This window comes from Polyodon spathula, chromosome 17 (assembly GCF_017654505.1).
Source record: "Polyodon spathula isolate WHYD16114869_AA chromosome 17, ASM1765450v1, whole genome shotgun sequence".
In the NCBI taxonomy this organism is placed as follows: domain Eukaryota; kingdom Metazoa; phylum Chordata; class Actinopteri; order Acipenseriformes; family Polyodontidae; genus Polyodon; species Polyodon spathula.
This window is the reverse complement of record NC_054550.1, coordinates 35,207,966-35,227,820: the sequence shown is the minus strand read 5'-3', so window position 1 is coordinate 35,227,820 and position 19,855 is coordinate 35,207,966. Positions and strand designations below refer to the sequence as shown.

General features: G+C 42.7%; 2 protein-coding genes across 4 annotated transcripts; one reads left to right on the top strand and one right to left on the bottom strand.

The window, feature by feature from the left end:
* Positions 1–785: 785 nt before the first annotated feature.
* On the top strand, positions 786–11,018 carry LOC121330016 (glycogen phosphorylase, liver form-like). The gene is made up of 20 exons (XM_041276214.1): positions 786–1,104; positions 2,244–2,345; positions 2,864–2,942; positions 3,156–3,259; positions 4,200–4,331; positions 4,742–4,853; positions 5,057–5,139; positions 5,241–5,369; positions 5,727–5,819; positions 6,069–6,215; positions 7,057–7,220; positions 7,318–7,432; positions 7,617–7,718; positions 8,162–8,309; positions 8,689–8,747; positions 9,022–9,163; positions 9,323–9,530; positions 9,865–9,999; positions 10,285–10,351; positions 10,717–11,018. The coding sequence occupies exons 1-20, from the start codon at positions 862–864 to the stop codon at positions 10,921–10,923; spliced, it is 2,571 nt and encodes an 856-aa protein (XP_041132148.1). The 5' UTR covers positions 786–861; the 3' UTR covers positions 10,924–11,018.
* Positions 11,019–11,061: 43 nt separating this feature from the next.
* On the bottom strand, positions 11,062–19,684 carry LOC121330017 (lysophosphatidylserine lipase ABHD12-like). 3 transcript variants are annotated; one of them, XM_041276215.1, is made up of 13 exons: positions 19,328–19,683; positions 16,604–16,731; positions 16,029–16,134; positions 15,284–15,403; positions 14,781–14,811; positions 14,594–14,639; positions 13,977–14,106; positions 13,794–13,831; positions 13,393–13,472; positions 13,055–13,137; positions 12,213–12,291; positions 11,777–11,901; positions 11,062–11,688 (listed from the first exon to the last, which is right to left on the bottom strand). In XM_041276215.1, the coding sequence occupies exons 1-13, from the start codon at positions 19,444–19,446 to the stop codon at positions 11,658–11,660; spliced, it is 1,116 nt and encodes a 371-aa protein (XP_041132149.1). In that variant the 5' UTR covers positions 19,447–19,683; the 3' UTR covers positions 11,062–11,657. The 3 variants fall into 3 exon arrangements, with proteins under 3 accessions (XP_041132149.1, XP_041132150.1, XP_041132151.1); XM_041276216.1 differs by lacking the exon at positions 15,284–15,403 and having other exon boundaries at positions 19,328–19,684; XM_041276217.1 differs by lacking the exons at positions 16,604–16,731; positions 19,328–19,683 and adding an exon at positions 16,363–16,597.
* Between the last annotated feature and the right edge of the window lie 171 nt (positions 19,685–19,855).

Genomic DNA, 19,855 nt, shown 5'->3' with positions numbered 1-19,855 from the left:
CTTTGACGTGTGTGGTGCCTTGTGACTCCAGGCCACATTGCTGTGCCACAGACCTGTTTGTATTATTGCTTATTATTGTGGCTATTATTATTATTATTATTATTATTATTATTATTATTATTATTATTATTGATGACCTGATGCCTTGCTGTTCCAATAAATATTTAATAAAGGAAGGAAATTATTCTTGTTGTACCTATTTGCTGTGGGGGGGTGGGGGCACAGAAAATATACAGGAAATGTATTATAACCCATTAACAATTAGTTTAGTATTACCAACAATAAATAGTTATTAGTCACAGTTGAATGTAACTTTAGTTGAAGTAGGTATTTATAAAACATCTATAAATAAAGTAATGGTTTGTTACAATAACATTTTCATTGAATATGTCCCTTGTACCTTAAGGATTAATTATTAAATTTACCCTGCATGTCATGCTGAACCAGATACGATACTTAATTACAGTATTTCAAATATAACCGACTGCAGCGCGTATTCTGTTCATATCATTGTTTTATTGTAGGCTATGCAGGTCGGTGCCTGCTGTACTGTACTGTACCATTTACTCATGGCTAAAAACTACGGAACAAACATCAAGGAATGACAGTCTTTTTTGTTAAGATGAACATTTTGGGACGAATCCCGCAACCGAATTCCGTTTGAAAACATAAAAAAACAAAACAGCGGTTGTTGTTCTCTGTCGCTCGAGATGCTTAGCCCGTTGCTCCGCCTACAATGACCGGCGCCCGCCTGTGGTATAAATAGCGCAGGAGGAGGACTCGAGCGCGTCTGTCTTTCCTTCGACTGTTCAGGCGAAGTGAGTGAGAGGGAAAAAAAAATAAACACCGTCACACGACACCATGGCAACACCTTTGTCAGACCAGGAGAAGAGGAAGCAAATCAGTATTAGAGGGATAGTTGGGGTGGAGAATGTCGCGGAGATAAAGAAAGGCTTTAACAGGCACCTGCATTTCACCTTGGCGAAGGATAGAAATGTCTCGACTCGGAGAGACTACTTTTTCGCGCTGGCTCACACCGTTCGGGATCACCTGGTCGGGAGGTGGCTCAGGACTCAGCAGCACTACTACGAAACCGACCCCAAGGTGAGCTAAAGAAAGAAAGAAACATTTCAGGCAGACAGGCGCTTGTTTTTTGTTTGTTTTTCCTTCGCTGTCTGGAGAATTTTGTTTTTTGTTTTTTACTGCGCATCCTCGACCGCCACACTGATTTGGTTTAACTTAACTGGGAAGGTAAGGTATATTGCATATCCCCTTCGGTCACGAGTTTATATTTACATTTTGTAGAGCAGTTTGTGTGAACTTTATGGACTCAAAGTGACTGAGGGGGATAATTTCATATTTCTCTTCACTGTGTGTAATTTAAACCCAAGTATTGAGTGGCTGCACTTAAACTAGTATATTGCCATACTAGCCTAGGCGAACTTTAGTTTCTGTAGTGTGTTGTCGTAGTAGGTGAACTTGAAACTGTTCAATTCAGGGTAACGTTGAACTAGAATTTGAACTCGTCGAAGACGAATGTTTAGCTACTTCCCACTTCAACGCACTGAAATGTACAGTATATGTGTTTTGTCACGTAGCCCTCAATCAGAAAGTGGTGTGTCGAGATTGGGATCTGTGTTTTAAATAAAACAAGAAACTCATTTTTCGTGTCCTGCTGCCAAAATAAATGTGCACAGCTACTGCTAATTGGCTGTTTACTTGAATTAATGTGCCTTTTCATTAACTAACACTCCCTTGCAAGTATTTGTCTTTAAATGGTGCTTAAGCGTTCACCGTTGGCAACTTGGAAGTCAGACTATTTCAAATCTCTTGCAAACAGTTTAGAAACGTCACTTGTTTCCAGTAATGTAAACCCAGAAAAAGTGCAGTTTTTTAGTTCTGATTAGGTTTCCTGAAAGCAGAGCTCTAAGAAGGCTTTAATGGTTCTACAAGAACTGATTTGAACCTTTTTAATTTCCCAGTAGTGGATTAACAGCAAGCTGTTTGTTTACAGTGCATGTCTGCTCTGGCTTTCCCCTGCTAGAGTAGCGTGACCCATAGCCAAGTATGGTATTTTTTTTTGTAGCTGCAAAAGGAGGTTTGTGTGGAAACTCGTAAGGCGGGGGCAGGGGGGGTCACCACACAACAAACCGCAAGAATTGGCCCTCTATGTAATCTGACCCATGGAGGTAAATGCTTATCAGTTGCTGTATGAAAATAATTGTTGCCGTGTCTCTCCCCAGCGTGTGTATTACCTTTCACTTGAGTTCTACATGGGCCGCACCCTGGAGAACACTATGATCAATCTGGGTCTGCAGAATGCCTGCGATGAGGCCATCTATCAGGTAAAGGGGGTACCATGCTTCCATCAGAGGGGATGGGGGCTGTGAACATTGCTGGTTTACCTGGCTAGCATGTTACACAGTGCTTTAGGAGAACCTTTGTGGGAACTGTCTGCATTATGAAAATGTGGCTGAACATCTGTTCAGAGTGCGTGTTTTGCTGTCATTTAATTATGTAAAGGCTTGATATGACTGGCAGAAGTAATGTTTCTCCCAGGGATAACCATGCATTTTGTATGTCTAATCCATGAGATGCAGAATTATTATTATTATAATTCAGTTTTACATTTTAGTCACATGACTAGCCAAAAAAGATTTAAATTGTGTTCTATAGTCTTTGGGCAGTGAACATCACAAACCATAGTTTCTAACAGACCTAATTTGCGCCAAGCATGTTGTGCAACTAAACCTGGGTCTACCAATTTGGGAATTCCAATCCCTTTAATCCATAAAAACTGGCCTCTGTATTCAATACGTTGGCTTTCCTGTAGTGCATCTCATGTGTTTTTCTCGGTGACTAGCTGGGTTTGGATATGGAAGATTTGGAGGAGATGGAGGAAGATGCTGGTCTGGGAAATGGTGGCCTGGGCAGACTTGCAGGTAATCTCTCTCTTGGATGTAGAGGCTTTTACAAGATGTGCAACACTGCTGTCTTCATTGCCTGAAAACCCTTCATGCAGATTGTATTCAGTAACACTGGCTAAGATGCTTGATTTTAAAATCAGCTGCAGTGAGCGCAATTAAATTACAATTTGACTTTGAGAGAATGAACATGAGGGTGATCTATTTTAACCTTGCTCTCTATTACATCAGCGTGCTTCCTGGACTCCATGGCTACCCTGGGCCTTGCAGCCTACGGATATGGAATCCGATATGAATATGGAATCTTTAACCAGAGGATCAGCGATGGATGGCAGGTATGCTTGCACAATCTGTAGTGTTACATGGTAACAGTATCTCTGGTATTTCACTGAAGGATTGTATAGTGTGTGTGGTTTTAACTTGCTTTATTGTGTATTAGTCTAGTCAAGCATGTTGATCCAAGCACTGAGATGCTTCTGATTCCTGCACATCTTCTAAATGCCTTCATTCAACTATGACTGATTTAAAGTTCAAAGGGTTAAGTAATGCATTTTAGACTGTACATGTCTTTCTAGCTCAAAGTAAGTTTTACTTGACATTTGGTAGGGGTTAAAGTTGGTTGATTGCAGGATGTGGGTCAGTATGTTGGATTTAGGCAATCATTAACAGGAAGCATGGCATTGCAAACTGCTGATCAGTTTGCAATGACTAGAGAAGTCAAATTTGCTCCAACAGCCACCTGCCCAGATAAGAACCAGCTCTGTTTGAAGCTCTTCTGCATGTTTGCAATGCAAAATCCAAGTTTAACTTTTGATAAGCACTGATCTGTCCTGGGTAAACAAGCACAAACCTATAGGTTAGGTCTACACTATGAAGTTTCACCACTGCAAGTTTCAACAGTGTGCTCTCTTTTTAATCAACAAAAATCGAACCTTGTATCTTTGTTTTCCATTAACTGCGATCCAAGTGATACATGCTCAAAAAGCAAAATTCTGCAATGTGTTTTATACAGGTAACTGTTCCATCTAAATGTCGGCATTAACTATAGTGCAGTTATAAATACTGTAACATGCCATGACCCTAATTTGATTTAGGTGTAGTCAAATTGAAATAAAAGAACAGATTCATGTTGTGTTAGTTTACTGGTCTGTCTTTAAGTAGTTATCATTACTATAACACTGAAGTGCTCTGCAGCTATGAGTGGATGCATCATTCCTAGACCTGTATACAGGTCTGCAGTGTTGAAAATATAAGACTGCTGGATGTTGTGCATAGGTGGAGGAGGCTGATGACTGGCTGAGGCACGGCAATCCCTGGGAGAAGGCTCGTCCAGAGTTTATGCTGCCTGTTCACTTCTATGGCCATGTGGAAAAAACCAGGGAGGGCCCCAAGTGGGTGGACACACAGGTAAGCTCCAACCAGGGGGCTGTTCTGTACACCCTGACCCTTTATCCTAGGACCCCCAACCCCCAGTGGGTCTGAAATGCAGAATAACTCTTGCAGCTTGTTACTAAGACCAACTGGCCTGAATGTTGGACTGCATTACCTTAATGTAACATTAGATACTTTAATGTGTCTTGTCTTATTGTGGTGCTCTTACATGATTTGTATAGCAAAAGCACTCGCAGCTACTTGTCCACCAATGGTTCTTTTTAATGAAGATAACATTTATAGCTGGTATTAATACATTCTCTAGTGTAATGCTGGGTAGCAGTCAATTAGTCCATCACCCCATCTGCTTCATGGACATGGTGCCCATGCGGATTCTCACCTGCAGCCTTCTCGTTGTTTACTGGTGACTTGCATTGCATTGGCAGGTGGTCCTTGCGATGCCCTATGACACTCCCATCCCGGGGTACATGAACAACACTGTCAACACCATGAGGCTCTGGTCTGCCCGGGCTCCCAACGACTTTAATCTGCGAGACTGTAAGTGCAGTAGCCTCTAGTCCCAGGCTCGTCACGCAGTGTATGATGGCACATTCATAAATCATGTTTCTTTACAAACAACTAAACATGTGAAGACAATTTAGTGATTTATGAATGCCAGTTGCAATTACGTGTTGAGCCATTTTAACTGGATGCACTTTTGGCCATGCTTTATGAATATGACTCTCAATTCTCGTGTCCAGTTAACGTGGGTGACTACATTCAGGCTGTATTGGACAGGAGTGTGGCTGAGAATATCTCCCGAGTGCTCTACCCCAATGACAATGTAAGTGTGCACAACCTACCTTTTTAAACAAGGTGCCCATTCCGGTGTAATTGAGACTTCTGAACCCCCCTCTTGTTGGGGCGCTGCCTGCTTGTTTTCAGTTCTTTGAGGGGAAGGAGCTGCGTCTGAAGCAGGAATATTTCGTGGTTGCTGCTACGCTCCAGGACATCATCAGGAGATTCAAGGCCTCCAAAAAGGGCCGCGTTACCTTTGAGACCTTTCCTGACAAGGTACTGGTCCTTTCTGTACTGCTGAGCGAAGCTCGCTCTCGGCTCCATTTAATGTTGAACAGTAATAAGCATGCCAGACTTCGTTACAAGATTTTTCCCTATTGTGACTTAGGGATCTGTTTCATGGTTATGTACAATCCAAGTTTGTTAGTTAAATTGTTGGTATGTTTAACGTAATAAAAAGCACATCCATCTATCCAGAAAGAAGTTGAAATGCCTGTTCATAAGTCTGTGTGGAGAATAAACTACAAATCCATGTGATCGTACATTTGGGAAACGCAGTCTATGGCTTCTTCCATGCCAACTGAAAAACACTTGTGACCTGTACCTGTTTTATAAGAATCCTTTGTTTCATAGGTGGCTATTCAGCTGAATGACACCCACCCAGCCATGGCTATTCCTGAGCTGATGAGAATTTTCATGGACATCGAGAAACTACCCTTTGATAAGGTCAGGGGTGCATGCAGATAAATGTCCAAGATGGATTAAGCTTTTAAAATGTCTAGCTAACTGAATTTCAAACCCTTAACTTGTAAATTGTTATATGTAGTAAGTTTGGTAGTGTACGTGTGCTATACTTTACTGTATAGGGAGCCTTCGCTAATTTGCTGCCCTCCAGTAGTCCCAGAGTTATTTAGATACAAGTTGGATGAGGGAACACTGTACAGGACAGTCTTTAATGTGTTCATCTGTGCCCAGGCCTGGGAGATAACCCAGAAGACATTTGCTTACACCAACCACACTGTCCTGCCTGAGGCTCTAGAGCGCTGGCCTGTTCAACTGATGGAGACGCTGCTGCCCAGACACCTGCACATAATCTACGAGATCAACCAAAAGCACTTGGATGCAAGTATCTCCCTTAAAGCATGTTTTATTGTGTATGCTGTAGGGTTAGGGTTGCTATTAAACCCTCCTCCCCTTTTATTGTGCCCTACACTTCTGTAGGCTTGCACAGTCTGATTGCTGCAAGACCCTGGTAGTGAATTTAAACCGCAACAAATGTTTTAAGTACCAGGAAGCTGTGGCAACTTCCTCTAACGTTTTATTTAAAATCTGTATATTTCAAATTCAAATAACCAAAAGATGACAATTTAAGAGGTTTGTGCTAATAAGATTTTGAACAAAATAGCCTTTTGTAGATCTACATGTTCCTGCCAACAAAGTGTTAATGTTAGAAAATACGTATTTTCTAACTTGTAATTAGCTTTTGTTTCCTACACACTTCTGCACGAAGTAGAGCATGGCATAATACAACTATTGTGAACAGGCTTCTACTTTTGTCAGACAGCACCTTTAGCTCTGACCTGTCCTTCAAATGGCATTTGTTAAACAAAAACATTGATTTGTACAGACCAAACATTTCTATATCTGACTGTTTATTCCAAGTGTCCTTGTGTGCAGGCACTGCAGATTACTGTTGCCTAAAATCCCTGCCTAGGACTTTTTTTTTTTTTTATAAAAATGCATTTTTCCACTAGGTGGCACTAGTGACACTTCATGTTGAAGTGTGAATGCACTTGTGTAATTTTGATTAATTCATTGCCTATTGCAAAGGGACCAGTTCTTTTTTTTTTTTTTTTAAAAACACATGAAATTAAAACCATTCGATTCTACAAAATGAACAGTAAAACATTTTGGAACACCTTTAAGAAAAACAAAACATTGGTTTGTTTGTATTTTCTTGCAGAAAATCTCTGCTCTGTTCCCAGAAGACATGGACCGATTGCGCAGGATGTCTATCATCGAGGAGGAGGGTGTGAAGAGGATCAATATGGCACACCTGTGTATTGTTGGCTCGCACGCAGTCAATGGAGTGGCACAGATCCACTCCCAGATCGTCAAGGACCAAGTGTAAGGATATACAAAAGGCCCCTGTTTATCCACGTTGCAGGCTTGCGGAATTGTAATGGCTTCTAACAATATTTTATTCCTTTTTGCCCCAATGCAGATTCCGTGACTTCAGTGAGCTGGAGCCCGAAAAGTTCCAGAACAAGACTAATGGCATCACCCCCAGACGCTGGCTGCTGATGTGCAATGCAGGGCTGGCTGAACTCATTGCTGAAGTAATCTGTATTGTTTAACTGAACAGAGCAAATGTGCAACTGCATCTGCAATATAGAAATGAACTATGCACTGCCATGTGTGGTCATCCTCTAGATATCCATGAAGCATTTTTTTTCACCTCCATTTTACTTGTTTACATTTGATCTGTCATTTCCCACTGCTCAAGTACTTTTTGTTTTCTAGAAAATTGGAGACGGATATGTGAAGGATCTGAGCCAGCTGAGGAAGATTGCTGCGTTTGTCAATGATGAGTCTTTCATTCGAGATGTTTCACAAGTAAAACAGGTGAGGCACTGGCACATTTTGCTTAGTTTAGTTTAAATGCACACCAAATGTTCCATTTCCAAAGAGGCAGCTACAAGCTGCACACTACACTAATCCAGTGCAACTGCTGTTCAGTGTTACCTTACTGCTGATTCAACTTGTAGCAATGCCTTCCCTGTATAGTGCTATAACATTCTATACTAAAATGAATCGCTGACTAAAGTAATATACATGGCTCGCTGTGACTTTAAAAAGGTTGGATTTTGGGTTAAAATACTACATAAAGCTCCTTTTTAAAATGGGAGTTGATTGTACCCCTTTTTAGTTCTCCACCCCAACTCCATACTCCTTTTGTGCAAAATTAAATGTTTAATTCTTTTAAATTCAAAGTAGCCAAACAATAAAATGCATCTCCTAGTGATGGCGCTTCAGCTCTGTTCTGTTACCCCACTTCCCCCCAACAGGAGAACAAGATGAAGTTTGCACAGTACCTGGAGAAGGAATACAAGGTGAAGATCAACCCATCCTCAATGTTCGACGTCCACGTGAAGCGAATCCATGAGTACAAGAGGCAGCTGCTCAACTGTCTGCACATAATCACGATGTACAACCGTGAGTACAGTGCTGCATGCATTTATAACTGTAGCTAGTTTTACAGACCCTGAATAGCACTGATCTTTGGATACCTGCCTGAGGTAACATTCACCATATTGACACTACCTAAATAATGCATAATCAACGTTCATTGGAACAATGCGCTTGTCATTCACTTCATTGTTTTAAGCAGTGGATTGGATAATGCAATTAATTACACAAGATTGAATTTAAGTTGTTAATCATAAATTGGTGATAAGCACTAGGCAACATGATTTCTTAAGTTTTTTCCATGACCTTAGACTCTTAAATCATTAGTTTGAAGACCAGCTTAGTTGGTCATATGTTTGCACATCAATGATATGGATCTCTTTACCCAACTTGTGTCTCCCATTAGGCATAAAGAAGGACCCTGCAAAGCATTTTGTCCCAAGAACTGTCATTATTGGTGGCAAAGTAAGCTGATCTGGTGACCTTGCTTTTTTATAAATATACATTCCTCAAATGAGAAAGCTGGGATGAAAAGACCTTGTTTTGAATAGCAGCTGAGATTTTCATTTTTCTAAATGAACACACCTTTGCCCTCGTGCCTAATATTGTATAGGTGAGCGGTGCCTCGTCCACGTTGAAACCACTTGATTTCCATTTTCAATCTTTGGTAAGTGGTGGCCATGTAATCTAAATGTCTTGTATGATTTATTAAACTTAAGCCCTTCTCTTGCTCCTATAGGCAGCCCCCGGTTACCACATGGCCAAGATGATCATCAAGCTCATCACGTCTGTGGGAGATGTGGTGAATAATGACCCTGTGGTGGGCAACAGGCTGAAGGTCATTTTTCTGGAAAACTACCGTGTGTCCCTGGCTGAGAAAGGTACAGCCTCACTGACTGCTCCCCAAGACCACACATGGGCTTATATAGAGCTATAAACTTGGATTCAAGATGAACATCCTTCCTTTTATAAAGCCTAATAAAATTTTAAAAGTAATGTTTCTTTCAATGGACTGTGGCTCACACGTTCCTATCCTTCAGTGATCCCAGCGACTGACCTGTCCGAGCAGATCTCCACAGCCGGCACCGAGGCCTCGGGCACAGGCAACATGAAATTCATGCTGAACGGAGCGCTGACCATCGGCACCATGGATGGAGCCAATGTGGAGATGGCAGAGGAGGCGGGAGAGGGGAACCTCTTCATCTTCGGCATGAGGGTGGCAGACGTGGAGGCTCTTGACAAGAAGGGGTGAGGGGGGGTGTACAAAGTTTCATCTGTCTTTGGAATGGAAGTTGTGTTGGACTAAGACACTTGTTACAGTCAGTTCTTTTTAATTTGTATTGGACTAGACTAATCTCTGTAATTGGACCTGCCCCGGTAATAATTGAGTCTTTTTTACACTGAACTTCAAAGATCTTATCCACTCCTAGCAGCGGATCGTTTGCTCAGAGTGCTCCAGGAGGAAAGGAGGGTAAATTGGGAACAGATTCCAGTGGCCTTTCACTCTGAGGGTAATGGCAAACTGCTGGAATTTCCATTAAAACAATAGCTTTGTCTTTCTCACTTCTCCTCCCATACACAGGTATAATGCCATGGACTACTATGACAAGTTACCAGAACTAAAACAGGTGATGGATCAAATCAAAAGTGGCTACTTCTCCCCAAAACAGCCTGATCTCTTCAAGGACATCACTGACATGCTCTTCAAACATGATAGGTGTGTACCAGGGTGATGCAGTGCACACACACCTGTTAACTGCAGTTTAAATATGCCATGTTGCTGCCAGAAGACCACTTTCCTAAGTTAAACTAGCGGAACCCTTTGTTATATATATATATATATATATATATATCACACACACAGCTATAGTTGCCAATGTTTATCTCGAGTACAAACTAGTCTGTTTTTTAAATTCCAACTAAAATGAGCAGGTTTATCCAGGGTCAAAGATTACATGTATACCCCAACAAAGTACTATCAATCACTATGATTTTTACACAGGTTTAAAGTTTTTGCTGACTATGAAGACTATGTTAAGAGCCAGGAAAAAGCTAGCAATCTTTACCAGGTAAGGACGCTTCTGTCTGTAAACTGAATAAGACATGTTGCTAACCTCTTCCTCCACCCTGCCAAAAGATGCAAACTTCAAGCTACACTTTGTATCTACAGATTGTATCCCCTGCTAGATGAAAGTGGGACATTTTAAACTGCGCTCTCATTTGGTGTGAATTGCCTGTTCGTTCTGTACGGTCCTGTTTTGGCTCTTGGGACAGCAGCTCTGCCAGATGCTCTTGCCAAGGAGGTACCTGAGTAATCTGAAGCATCAATGCTAGAGCTGTGTCTGTCTTAATTTTTTTGCATAGGGCCTTTTGTGACCTATCAGTTGGTACAGGAATCCTTTAAACCTAAGGCTTTTTTTTTTTTTTGTGGCAGGACCCGAAGCAGTGGACCAAGATGGTGATCATAAACATTTCAGCGTCGGGTAAGTTCTCCAGCGACCGGACCATCAAGGAGTATGCCAAGGATATCTGGGGGGTGGAGCCTTCGGATATAAAGATCAAGCCCCCGAACGAGCCCCGTGAGCCTGTGGAAACTCGAGAGGCTGCTGTGAAACCAAAGTCCAAGGGAAGCCTTTTGTAAACTTAAGAGCACTTGCATTCACAAGCTTAATTTTCTTACTAAAAATGTTGAATTTTAGAGAGATTGAGCATATGTATCCCCCCCCCCCCCCCCCCCCCCCCCCCCCATACTAAATGCAGTTCTGTCTTAAAGTTGCAGTAGAGGGTACAAAAATGTTTAATTTTTGAAAATGTGGTTTTCAGACTTGTCATTTGATAGAATAAGATTTCTGTACTGTTCGAACAATAAAAGCACATTTTCCAGAACCTGTTCTTTGCAATGCAGGTTTCTATTTTGTGCACACACCCCTTTATTATTTAGGGTTCACAGCTGGTCAAAGAAAGATTTTATTGAAGTCCAATGACAACAGTTGGGTTAATCACTCTTCAAAATGTAGATGTTTTAATGGCATGCTATGACAGCTGTGGTTTATTTGGGTAACCAAAACACTGTAGATTGTATTCTGGAGTTTTGGTAGCATGGTTTACAGCACTAGCTTTAGTGAATTTCATATGCTGTCCTGTTGGAATTTCTTTAATGAAAAATGGATGTGTACAATATTTAACAATGGGAGATTGCCTGTTGGGCATGTTTGTGTTGCATGAGTCTCCTTTTATTACTGCCATTTTTTTTCTATTTTTTCTTTAGCTTTTCATTATGTTATAAATCTGTTTAAAACCAGTTTACAACAGTCTACATTCAGTGCAATATTAATGGAATTGTCTTATTTATTTTTTCTAAAAAGGTATATGTGATCAGAATTCTGCCACAAGATGTAGAAACTCCCTGAAATAAAAATGAAACAAAGTTTTATACTATATATCATTTGCTTACTACAAATAAAAACTGATTTATAAACAAGCACAAATCTCACCACAGCAGCGCTGGCAGCTTGGGGTCCTTGTAAATGTTGTTGTGTCGATATCCAAGAGAGCTGTCGAACGAAACCAGCTTGACGTTCTCCTGGGCGTGCTGGGACTTTAGTGCAATCTCATACAGCTTCATTGTAAGTGGAGGAGAAGGAAAACTCAGTACAGCAATAATACCCACAGGCTGACTGGTCAAACCGGCTTGTAATTCCCAATACATTTAGAAGGACATTATTGTCATTATATGTTACTGAAGATGCAGCATGTGCACTTCATTTCAGATGCATCTATGGGGATGCTTCCTTTGGTCTTAACAATAGTAATGTGTAAATTAAATACAACTGGGTTAAACTGTTTTTTTCCTTATTAATGACTGTCAAAATCTTTTAATGTCACAAACAGTTGTTTTAAGTGTTTCTTGGTGTATTTTGGGAGGCATACCTTTCTGCTCATTTCAAAGGGCACCACGTGGTCATCCTTTGCATGCAGAATCATCAGGGGACTGGACATGGACTTCAAGCTAAACAGCGAAACACAGTCACCCTCTGTACCCAACATCAGACACTGACAAGCGTGCTTCAGAAATACTGAACAGTAGTGAAATGATGACTGTGTGTCAACTATGCCTTTACAGCACTACAAAGTTTGTGGTACAGCTGATGAAAGAATGGGTTTTGTTTGGGACTTCTCATGGGATACAGCAGATAACAGGTGTGCTCAGATTTGCTAAGAGATCCTCCAATGTCTATAATCCCAAATATGTTTAGGATTTTATAGGCACTTGAGGAAAACTGAACACAGCCTGGGGCGCAACAATCCACTGTGCATGTTCAGCCATTCAAATATCCCTTTGATCTGTGCAATGGGCAGGAAACTTGGCTTGTTGTTTTTGCCAATGCTGGTCATGCACAGCAGTGAATTGAAATTTAATTCCAGTATGTTTGCTTTATATTTCAGACCCATATTGTTTTATCCACTGTTGTGTTATGAAACCAGTAGGCCACCTTAAGATGCTACTGGGAAAATGCAACTAGGAGGCAATCTGCTGTTCTTAGTATTCCAAATGATGGGACGCAAACATTAATGCAACAACAAGCATCCTGGCCCCTATCGTATGGGGGCTCCAGGTTTCATTGCTCTGCAGCAAACTTATTTTTATCCACAGCAGCACTGCAAAGTAGCGATGTGACTTTGTATCAACTGCTTGCCATCTTTTTTTCTGCATCACACATAGGATTTACACTGTGTGAATTAAAGGCACAAAATATCATTCACACACTTACTTCTCATCGTTAGGGAAGAATATATTGCTGAGGGCCATGGAGTCCAGAAAGAAGTAGTCAAACGCTGGAAAAATCCTATAGATCTTGAAACAAAAATGGGTAATTCAATGCAAAGTGATCCAAGATAGAAGACAAATCCAACAGCATCCAGCAGTTACCAGGTCGGACCAGCTGAGACTGGGTTTACAGTTGCAAAGAGGAACAGGGAGGGAGACTGGAGAGGAGTGTTAGGGGATTAGATTCTTACAAAAAAAAATCCCATTTTAAAATATGAATCATAAAAAAACAAATCTGTATTTATTCCCATGTTTCAATAGCTTTTGAAGGACGTTGCTCACCTGTGCGAAGGGGTGGTGGGCCCCCTCCTCCCGGATGTTGGTATAGGGAGCTTCAAGGATCACCGCATCTGGGGGGCTTCCTGTACACACAGAGCAAGCAGTTAAAAAGGGAAGTCAATCTTTATATTTCATTTTTCAATAATTCAGAAATCTATTACAATGCACCTATTAAAATAAAACTTGTATCTAAATGTACAAATGTTTTTTTTTTTGTAGTACTACCAATATAATTACCATTATTATTATTATTATTATTATTATTATTATTAAAATGTGCTATAGTCTGTTTAGTATAGGTTAAGAATAAATGTCATTGTCTGTGGAGCTATACAGCAGACACGCATTTTCATATGCGGTGACCCTTTCCGCTAGGCTTCAGAAACTGCTGCTGCTGCATTTACCTTGGTCCTGTAGCCTGCGAGCTGCGTTGGTGGCCACTCTGAAAGAACACACAGAAGTATAAGAACAACAAAGCATCACTGTGTTGCAGCAAACTCACATTGCTTCAACACTTGCAGGCAGCAGTTTATAGCTGTCCTGATGTTCTTTTCAATACAAAGCGAAGTTTATTACACAGGTCTCACCCTGTGCCCAGAGAGTGCCCCCAGAAACAGACCGGGCTGCCCGAGCTGTGCTCCTTCGCCCAGCGGTACAGGTACACACCGTCGGTTGTCATGCCCTCCTCACTGGGGTCCCCCGTCGAGTCTCCAAACCCTGCAGGACAGGAGAGCAAAGCAGGCAGCAGCATTCAAATGAGCTGCAATGTTACAGCAGGGATGTAAATAAGACTCCCACTGCATAGCAGTTTGATCCATTCCTGGTTTTACAAGAAATTTAATAAGACACACCTGAGTTAGCTTGTTACCTATACGCTGTGACTAATCAAGCTTGTAGTAAAACCTGGAATGGGTGAAACCGCTCTGCAATAGAGAAGCACTGGACTGAACGGTTCTTCAGTGATGAACAGAGGTGGTTTATGCAGCCCAGCAGGACCGTGGCATGTCCCTTGATCCGTAATGCGCTGTGAGCTTGATGTATTGTTCTAACCTGGCACACGTCTTTGCAGCAGGGAGATTGCTGCTGCAGTGGGTGTTTCATGTGCCCACTGCAGCAGCAGGATGGCAGCGAGTGGCCTGTCTGTTCTCATTCTCTGAAGTGGGATGATACTGTACATACACAGATGAGGCAGTGCAGAGCTTACCTCTGTAATCCAGGGCTAACACGTGGAACCCAGCAGCGCTCAACACCTGCAAGATACAGGCAGACAGTCAGCGAAACTGTGGAGGGACAAACCACTCACCAAGACAAGCCATTGTCTTTATAGAAGCTTCCCCGAGTAAAAGCACAGCGAAGTGTAACCACACAACTACAAAAGACGTCTTGCCCACCTTTATGAGTTCCACTCTGTGACCGATAGCCCTGTGAAAGAGAATCAGAGGGCAGGTTAACATTACAATTGAAACTGAAGAACTGAAACAAGCCATGCGAAGTGAAGTGAGGGAGGAGAACCCAAGAATCAACACGGTTTAAAAAGACAGTAAGAAGCATCAATGTAAGTATTTATTGTTTTATTATCATTTTACTATTATTATTATATTATTATTATTATTACGATCTTACTATGTGCTGATGTGTTTTTTTCATTTACATATTTATATAAACAACTTAAAAATAACCACTTTATATCAGAAAAACAATGAAAACTCAGTAACACTGTACATTACCCTTACACAAACCTCAGCAAACATACAACACCACTTGACTTATACATTTGCAACTGTTTAACATTCACATTTTAAGATTTTTATTTTTCACTGCTTCTGCTGCATGCTGTCAAAATGCTTTTCCCTAAAGGTTTCCGTTATTTGTGCATCTATGATAACATTGTCACCTGGTGCCGCCATTTCCATGGAGATAGATGATGATGGGCGCTTGGTCTCGGAGGGCCGACTCGTACCAGCTAAGCCCCTCCCCCTGGGCTTCCTGCCACCTGCTGTCGGGCACCGTGTGCCTGCGGGGAGATCACGCACACACTTGCTCACGCACACACTTACTCACACACACACACACTCACACTCAACCGCTCTGCGCAAGGCCAGATCTGCACTCACTGGCCACATTCAGTACTGTAGCCTGAAAATCATTCGAATAAAAGTTTGGTTACTTGTCTAAAGGTTGAGACACCAGCACATGGATGGAAATAAGACTCCCATTGCATAGCTGTTAGATCCACTCCTGGTTTTACTGCGAGTTTAACAAGACACGCCTGAGCTTGTTACCTATACACTGTGGCCAGTCAAGCGCATAGTAAAACCTGGAGCTTATCTTATTTCCATCTCTCCCTACACAGCACTAGCAGCGCTTGTATTTAATTTATACTGTCTCACCAGCAGTGGTCTGTCTGTCCTATCAGCACAGCATAGCCTGTTACACACGGATCTAATCCCACGCAATGGATGTGTACCTAATTGGTTTTTTTTCAGGGTCCTCATTCAAAATCTGGAATTGGAATTGGAATTGGAAAAAGGGAATTGACCCCATTCCTGGTTCCAAGTTTCCTGTGGCACTCTGGTTTTTCGAAAGTGCGCAGAGATGAGTTTGAGGCTTGATCACAGTATTAGGGCGTCAGTGCTCACCAGACCCCGAGGCGGATCCCCTCTTCGGGGGAGAGGTAGAAGTTTGCCGTGTGGTTCAGCTGCAGATCCTCGGGGCGCTGGAGATCCACGAAGAACGGGGCTTTCACTGCAGCAGTCATATGCAGCCCGGTTCAGAAACACAGCAGGGAAAAACAGCAGGGAAAATCTCATGAGCACCTGTGCAGCTGACCTCATCCCCACCGCCTTCCCCTCCTCACCCCTGCATCCCACTGCTTCTGGGCTCCTTCGTGTGTTTGTAACTAAGGATATCAAAGCTATTACAAACTGAGGAAGTAGCTTTCCATGTAATTGATTTATTTGCACTGTTTCTTGCCTTGTTTTGCCTTGTTTTCAATCATTCTGAGAGGTTTTGTTGTGTCAGCTGCTGTGACTCGGAGTTCAGGAGCTGCTCTTCAGCTCCAGTTGCCCGCCATGGACTGCGTAATGTAGACTAGATCAGCCAGCAAACTTCAAACACATTCGAAGGAGAGACAGCAAGAAGGAAAAGAAGTGGAAAAGAAAATGTAAGTGGAAGCTGGTTGCATCTCAGCCCCAGTGAGGTGCCTTGTACTCACGTGCACTGAGATAGACCACCTCGGCCAACAGCGCTGGGAAGAGGCGGATAATGAAAGGCACGCTGACATAGACAACAAGGAGCGCCAGGAACAGCCGTTTAATCCACCCCAGCCAGCCTCTGCCTGACCTGGAAAAATCAAAACAAACACAAACAACACTGTGATGAGATGGGAGCAAACATGCAGCTTACATTAGAAGAGAAGAATTATAGCAGAATTCCCTTTTTAATTCCATGTTTCTCATTTGATTTAAATGCCGTTTTTTTTTTTTGTTATTCTGAGTGCGGTTTGTGAAGTGCACAGTCACTTTGTACAAAGCGCGCCTACAGCACCGGTACAGAGATAAGTGCAGTGCAGTGAGAACGCCCTTTATCACTGATAAACGCTAACAAGAAACTGCTACAGTGAGCCTTTCATATGAACTATGTAGCACAGTGTCTGTGATGCAAGAGGTTTCACAATAGGGTTGCACTGACTGACACACACACACACACACACACACACACATCTGTATCCATGACAATAATAGAGTGACCTATACTGGAGTGATCTATAAGCAGCAGTTAGTATGTCAAGTATCTGTGTAAAATATGTATCAGCATTTTTTTCCATATGTCGATGCAAAACAGAAAACGTAAATTCCATGATTTCCAATGCAGAATTGGTAACTTACTGTTTTGTGAGTATAGTCAGTTCGACGACTAACACCGGTACCGTGTGTGTGGATATATATACACACACACACACACACACACACAGCTCACAGAATTATTCCGCGGTACGGTATTTTATTTTCTAAGCATTTCTATTTTGACATTTCAAACATTAATAATTCAAAGCGAGTGGCAGAGACCTGAAATAACGTGGAAGTAAACTAACCTCTCGGAATGACGTCATAATGAAATATTTAGTGCATTTCACAGACCTGACGTCAACAAACACGCATTGTATCAGCGTTCTGCACACACACATTGTATCAGCGTTCTGCACACACACACACACGCATTGTATCAGCGTTCTGCACACACACACACACACACAAGACGTGTGTGTCAGCGTGTCTGTAACACACACAACACACATTGTATCAGCGTTGTGAACACACCACATAGACCACATTGTATCAGCGTTACTGCACACATAGTCGCAAGACACATTGTATCAGCGTTCTGTACACACAGTCGCAACGCACGTGTGTGTGTGGTGTGTGCCACAACACAACGACAACACGCAAGTTCGCACACACACACGTGTGCGTGTGCACGCATTAGTACACGCGTCGCATTGTACAGCGTCCTGCACACACACACACACACACACACACGCATTGTATCAGCGTTCTGCACACACACACACACACACGCACACGTACAGCGCAGCACACACACACACACACACACACACACACACGCATTGTATCAGCGTTCTGCACACACACACACACACAGGCACGCATTGTATCAGCGTCCTGCTGCACACACACACACACGCATTGTATCAGCGTTCTGCACACACACACACACACACATTGTATCAGCGTTCTGCACACACACACACACATTTGTATCAGCGTAGTCGCAAGACGTGTGTGTGTGTGTAACATAGTCGCAAGACGTGTGTGTGTTGTGTGTCACAAGACAAAAGACGTGTGTGTATGTGCGTGTGTAACACAACAGTCGCAAGACGTATGTGTGTGTGTGTAACACACACACACACGCACGCATTGTATCAGTGTTCTGCACACACATAGTCAACAAGACGTGTGTGTGTGGGTGTGCTGCACGTACACAGCGTTCACACACACCCACGCACGCATTGTATCAGGCAGTCAGACTGCGTACACACACACACACACGCATTGTATCAGCGTCCTGCACACACACACACACACATTGTATCAGCGTTCTGCACACACACACACACACATTGTATCAGCGTTCTGCACACACACACACCATTGTATCAGCGTTCTGCACACACACACACACACGCATTGTATCAGCGTTCTGCACACACACACACACACACACACACACACGCACACGCATTGTATCAGCGTCCTGCACACACACACACACGCATTGTATCAGCGTCCTGCACACACACACACACACACACACATCACACACTGCACACACACACACACACACATTGTATCAGCGTTTAGTGCAAAGTGTGTGTGCGTGTCTGCACAACACACGCACACACGCATGTATCAGCGTTCTGCACACACACACACGCACACAGCGTTGTGCAACACACACACACAAGACGTGTGTCAGCCTGTGGACACACACGCATGGACGTGGTCTCAGGTGTGTGTGTGGTGTGTTCAGCGTTCTGCACACACACACACACACATTGTCAGCGTTCTGCACACACACACACACACATTGGTATCATTGTATCAAGCTTCTGCACACACACACACACGCATTGTATCAGCGTTCTGCACACACACACACACACATTGTATCAGCGTTCTGCACACACACACACACGCATTGTATCAGCGTTCTGCACACACACACACACACATTGTATCAGCGTTCTGCACACACATCAGCGTCCTGCACACACACACACACATTGTATCAGCGTTCTGCACACACACACACACTTGTATCAGCGTCACACACACACACACAGGCACGCATTGTATCAGCGTCCTGCACTAGCACGGCGGTCTGAAAGGACTCTGCAGCGCTATTCCTGCCAACTCACTTAGACTGGCCGACCGCAGATGTTTTCATTTTGGCTGGTTTCCCGCTGCCTGTGAATCTCTTCTGGTTTGTCTTTTGCTCCGGTTGTTGTTTGTCCTGCTTGCCGTTTCTCTTCCTCATGTTTGACTTTCTTGCGATAATGACCCCTCAGAAGCGCACTGTACAGGACACAATCGAGAGACCCGTTGCAGATAGCGACGCCACGCAGAAAATGCGGTGAGAGGTCAAACCGAAGCTTTGCCCTGTCTCTCTGTCTCAGAAAAAGGGAACGACAGCGACATCTTAAAATAAGGAAGCGGTTCTGAGATTCCGCTGTCATGCGTGTGAGAAATGCAAATGATATCAGGCGAGCAGGACATGCGTACGTCGGCATATTATATTTTAATATTAAATTACAAATGTACAGCAACAAAAGGGAAATACTTTAAATCTAATGCAATACTTTCAGTTGAACACTTGGTGGCGCATTCGAGCTAGCTTGAAAAGGTTTGGCGCCGTCATGCAATACAACACTTTAAAATTACCGATA

Bases quoted from the DNA above. Each gene is read 5' to 3' on its own strand.
- LOC121330017 (XM_041276215.1), bottom strand. From the start codon at position 19,446: ATGAGGAAGAGAAACGGCAAGCAGGACAAACAACAACCGGAGCAAAAG. The intron at 15,404-16,028 runs GTGAGCACTGAC...ATCTCCCCGCAG, and splicing joins GGGATCCGCCTCGGGGTCTG to GCACACGGTGCCCGACAGCA. The intron at 13,138-13,392 runs GTGAGCAACGTC...TTTTGTTTCAAG, and splicing joins CCCACCACCCCTTCGCACAG to ATCTATAGGATTTTTCCAGC.
- LOC121330016 (XM_041276214.1), top strand. From the start codon at position 862: ATGGCAACACCTTTGTCAGACCAGGAGAAGAGGAAGCAAATCAGTATT. The intron at 4,854-5,056 runs GTAAGTGCAGTA...TCTCGTGTCCAG, and splicing joins CGACTTTAATCTGCGAGACT to TTAACGTGGGTGACTACATT. The intron at 9,164-9,322 runs GTACAGCCTCAC...CCTATCCTTCAG, and splicing joins TGTGTCCCTGGCTGAGAAAG to TGATCCCAGCGACTGACCTG.